At 37.9% G+C, this 3,945-nt stretch overlaps 1 protein-coding gene across 1 annotated transcript in view; it reads left to right on the forward strand.

Moving 5' to 3' along the window:
• CCT4 (chaperonin containing TCP1 subunit 4) overlaps positions 1-437 on the forward strand; it is a 14,234-nt gene extending 13,797 nt beyond the window's left edge. Inside the window, exon 14 of the mRNA XM_008700459.2 lies at positions 233-437. Within this exon, the coding sequence (XP_008698681.2) occupies positions 233-247 (15 nt within the window). The 3' untranslated portion in view covers positions 248-437. The remainder of the gene's footprint in view (positions 1-232) is intronic.
• The last annotated feature ends 3,508 nt before the right edge of the window (positions 438-3,945 follow it).

Raw genomic sequence — 3,945 nt, forward strand, 5'->3', positions numbered from 1 at the left:
TACAGGGTCAAAAAGGTGTTTGTTTGTTTTGGTTTGTTTGGTTTTTTTTTAAGAGTTTTGGGAGGGGAGCAGGATGGTAAATGTTACTGTGTTGATCATCAAGGTGGTAACAGTTCATACTTTTTAGTCTATTCTCACTTCTAAAAATAGGATTTGGTAATTGCCCAAAACCGCTTTGATCATAAAAATTCTGTCATTACAAGTTGTGGAACTCAAGTTTTTTTCTTGTCAGGTAAACACTCGGTAATTGGATAAACACTGGCCGACTGGCACCACTGTGGCCACTAGTAGTGCATCTGGAGTGGAAGATCACCTTGGTGTTCCTTGCTGTTTGGAAGATTGTTTCCTTTGTGAATTCCTGGGCCTGGCAAGTTGGCACTTGCTTGAACTTGTATTGACAAAACTTAATTAAAATATTAAATGTTCAGGTTCAAAAAGCAGATTAATTTATTGGCCCTTCTCCCCCAACATAGAGTTACTTCTGATATTTTTTTTTTTTTTTTTTTAAGATTTTATTTATTTATTTGACAGAGAGACAGCCAGCGAGAGAGGGAACACAAGCAGGGGGAGTGGGAGAGGAAGAAGCAGGCTCCCATCGGAGAAGCCTGATGTGGGGCTCGATCCCAGAACGCTGGGATCACGCCCTGAGCCAAAGGCAGACGCTTAACGACTGAGCCACCCAGGCGCCCCTACTTCTGATATTCTTGAAAAACCTATGTAAGAAGAGAAAAAAATGAATTCACATCTGCCTGTTAACTTTCTTAGGTCTCAATCCTGAATGCTTTAAATTTTGTGGGTTTTGTTGTTTTGTTTTGTTTTTTAACAGGTATTGAGAATTTTTAAATGGCCCAATATGCTCATCACCCTGATAAATCCCCATTTACACAAAAATATCAAAGTGATATATATATGCTATTTTTAAAGTTAACAGTACAGGGGGCACCTGGGTGGCTCAGTTGGTTAAGTGTCTGACTGGCTCAGGTCATGATCTCAGGGTTGTGAGATGGAGCCCCGTGTCAGGCTCTGTGGGGAGTCTGCTCGGGATTCTCTCTCCCTCTCCCCCTGCATGAGCGTGTGTGCTTTCGCATTCTTTTTCTCTCAAAATCTTTTTTAAAAAAGTTAACAGTACAGGAGATACTAAGTAAAAAAATGAGAAGTTCCCTCTACCCTATCATCCCAATCCTTTCCTTCAAGAATATGACCATTATTGTGTTAATTGGGATTCCTTTTACAAATAAAACTATATGCGTATATGTAGCAAATCTTACACATAGGGATTCTTAATATGTCAGTTCAGTGGTTCGGAACCTCTTTATTGTCTCTGTCCTAATACAAGCATCATCTATTGACAGGAATTGCTTAAGATCTCCAAACTAGTCTTTCTCGCTTCCTTCCAATCAGTTCTGCACACTCTAGCTAGTGATTTTTTTTTTTTTTTAATTTGTTAGGCACAAGTTTTCATGGCTACTGACTGCCTTTGGATAAAGGCCAAACCTTTGATGTGGACTATAAATTGGGCCTATGCATTCTGGTACACTCAGCCTACCATCTCCTGGCCTGTATTTCACAAGGAGTATTATGAAAACAACAAAAGCTCATTTGTGAAGAAATAATTTCAGCCAACCAGTCAGAAGTTTCTTTTGCATCTGACAAGTAGTTAATAAGTAAATAATTTGGTAAGTGGTAAGTCTTACTGTGTTTAGATGGCTATTTTCTGGATTATCTGGAATTCAGTAATTCCAGTTTACTCATTTTAATGGATATTAGCTTACTGTAAAATACACTTTTAAGCTGCTATAAAATGAAGTACATTCTAAAAATTTTGAGTCAAAATACTGTAATCCAAATGATTTATATTTGAATTTATCCATTACTCAGCACAAGGTTTGTAGGCTATATCTAAGTAGTAGAAATTATTTATATAACAAAATTCTTAAAGGGAACTCTTCCAAGGAAATGTTTCTTACTTGTTTTTCTGTTAAATTTGTTTTGATGTAAATTAAACCACTAACCACTTTGTGTAGTAGGTTTGACTCAGGTTTTACAACAGTTTAGGAAATAATCTAAGCCAGTCTGTTTTAGGGAATGGGAGACCAAATGAGACTGCTCTAAAAGAAGAGGTTTTTATATCGTTCTAAAACAAGAGGAAATGCATCTTGTTAAATATTTAAAAGGTGTGCTTTTTAATAATGAGAAGGGATGGTATTGTGCCCTAATGGGGCAGAGGTTTTGCATACTAGTTTTTCTCGAGTGCTATTTATTGCTAACCCTTAACTTTTTATTATGAAAATTTTCAAATACATAAAAACGTTAAAAGAACAGCGTGAACATTAAATACCCTCCGCCTGACTTAACAATTACTGACATTTTGCCCTATAGTCAGTTCTGTAAATGACATCCCTAATAATCATGATAATGCAGAATTGTGCAATAGAAACCATAGGACTTAGAGGAGAAATGTGGTTAAGGGCACAGCACTCAACATCAGGAACAAATGAAAGAAACCTAGTAGAAACTGATCTACATGTGTTAAATGGTTAAGAAATACATACTACATTAAATATGCCACTTGAGAAACACCTAAAGCTTGCTTTGCAGTGGATATTTTAAGATGCAGCTGTCATTGCAAAGTGGTAGGAGGAGGGTTATCTGAACATGACCAAGTTGTAACACCTGTGTGGATGGGTGTAGCTTAACAGTGATTTGATGTAACAGCATATATTGAGGGTTTGTGTGTTTTGCATGTTATTAGGCAGTTTAGTTCAGCTGGGTGCATTTTTCTTGTGTTCACCTTTTTCTAAGGAAATCACAAGCAAATTTGAAATTAGCATTTTGCTCAAGTTGTTTACTTGCCGCTTTAAGATTTCTCTTGACATTTTTACTATCATGTGTCTTAAGTGTGGATCCCTTTGAGTTTTTTTGGCCTTGGAGATACAGATTATTTTTCCAGTGGTCTTGCTCAGTTGAGATAGGGATCAAAGTTCAGAATGACTAAGGTGGCTAGAAGTTGGACAAAGTACTACAAGAGAAAACTTGTAGTGTGGAGGAGTAGAGTCTTGAGTTCTTGGCTGAGTATTTATTTTTCTATGGGAGGGGGGAAGTAAAGTTCTAGCATCCATGGAACAACCACTGGAAAGTAGTAGACCAGAGTTTACAAAGGGCCAGGAATAGTTCAGTAGAGCCTACAGAAGGCTATTATTGCCTTAGTTTTGAGGCTAAATGAGTTCTACAATAAAAATTGCTCTCGCAATGCCTGGGTGGCTCAGTCGGTTAAGTGTCTGCCTTTGGCTCTGGTCATGATCCCGGAGTCCTGGGATCAAACCCGGAATTGGACTCCCTGCTCAGCCGGGAGTCTGCTTCTCCCTCTCCCCCTACCCCTCCCCTCACTGTGCTTGCTCTCTCAAATAAATAAAATCTTTAAAAAAACAAGGAAAATTCTTCCAGTGTTCGGAAACTATTATAATCTTATTCAGCACTTCAAAAGGAACAGACTGCTTAAATACACAATATGGGTGAAGTAAAAACAAAAGAAACTAGTACACTGAGCAAAAAAATCTGAAAGCAAAAAGAGTACATACTGTATGAGTCCATGTATATGAAGTTCTAGAACAGTCAAAGGGATGGAATGGGGGATAGGCTGGGAGGGCACAAGAGATCTTTCTGGGATGATGGAAATGTTCTTTATCTTTTTTTGTTTCAAATTTTTATTTAAATTCTAGTTAACATACAGTGTAATACTGGTTTCAGGAGTAGAGTTTAGTGATTCATCGGTTATGTATAACACCCAGTGCTCATCATAACGAGTGCCCTCTTTAATACCCATCACCCATTTAGCCCATCCCCCACCCACCTCGCTCCATCAATCCTCAGTTCGTTCTCTATCGTTGAGTCTCTTATGGTTTGCTTTCCTCTGTCTCTTTTTTTTTTTTCCTTCCCGTATGTTCA

This window comes from Ursus maritimus, unplaced genomic scaffold, assembly GCF_017311325.1.
Source record: "Ursus maritimus isolate PB19 unplaced genomic scaffold, ASM1731132v1 scaffold_6, whole genome shotgun sequence".
Classification (NCBI taxonomy): Eukaryota; Metazoa; Chordata; class Mammalia; order Carnivora; family Ursidae; genus Ursus; species Ursus maritimus.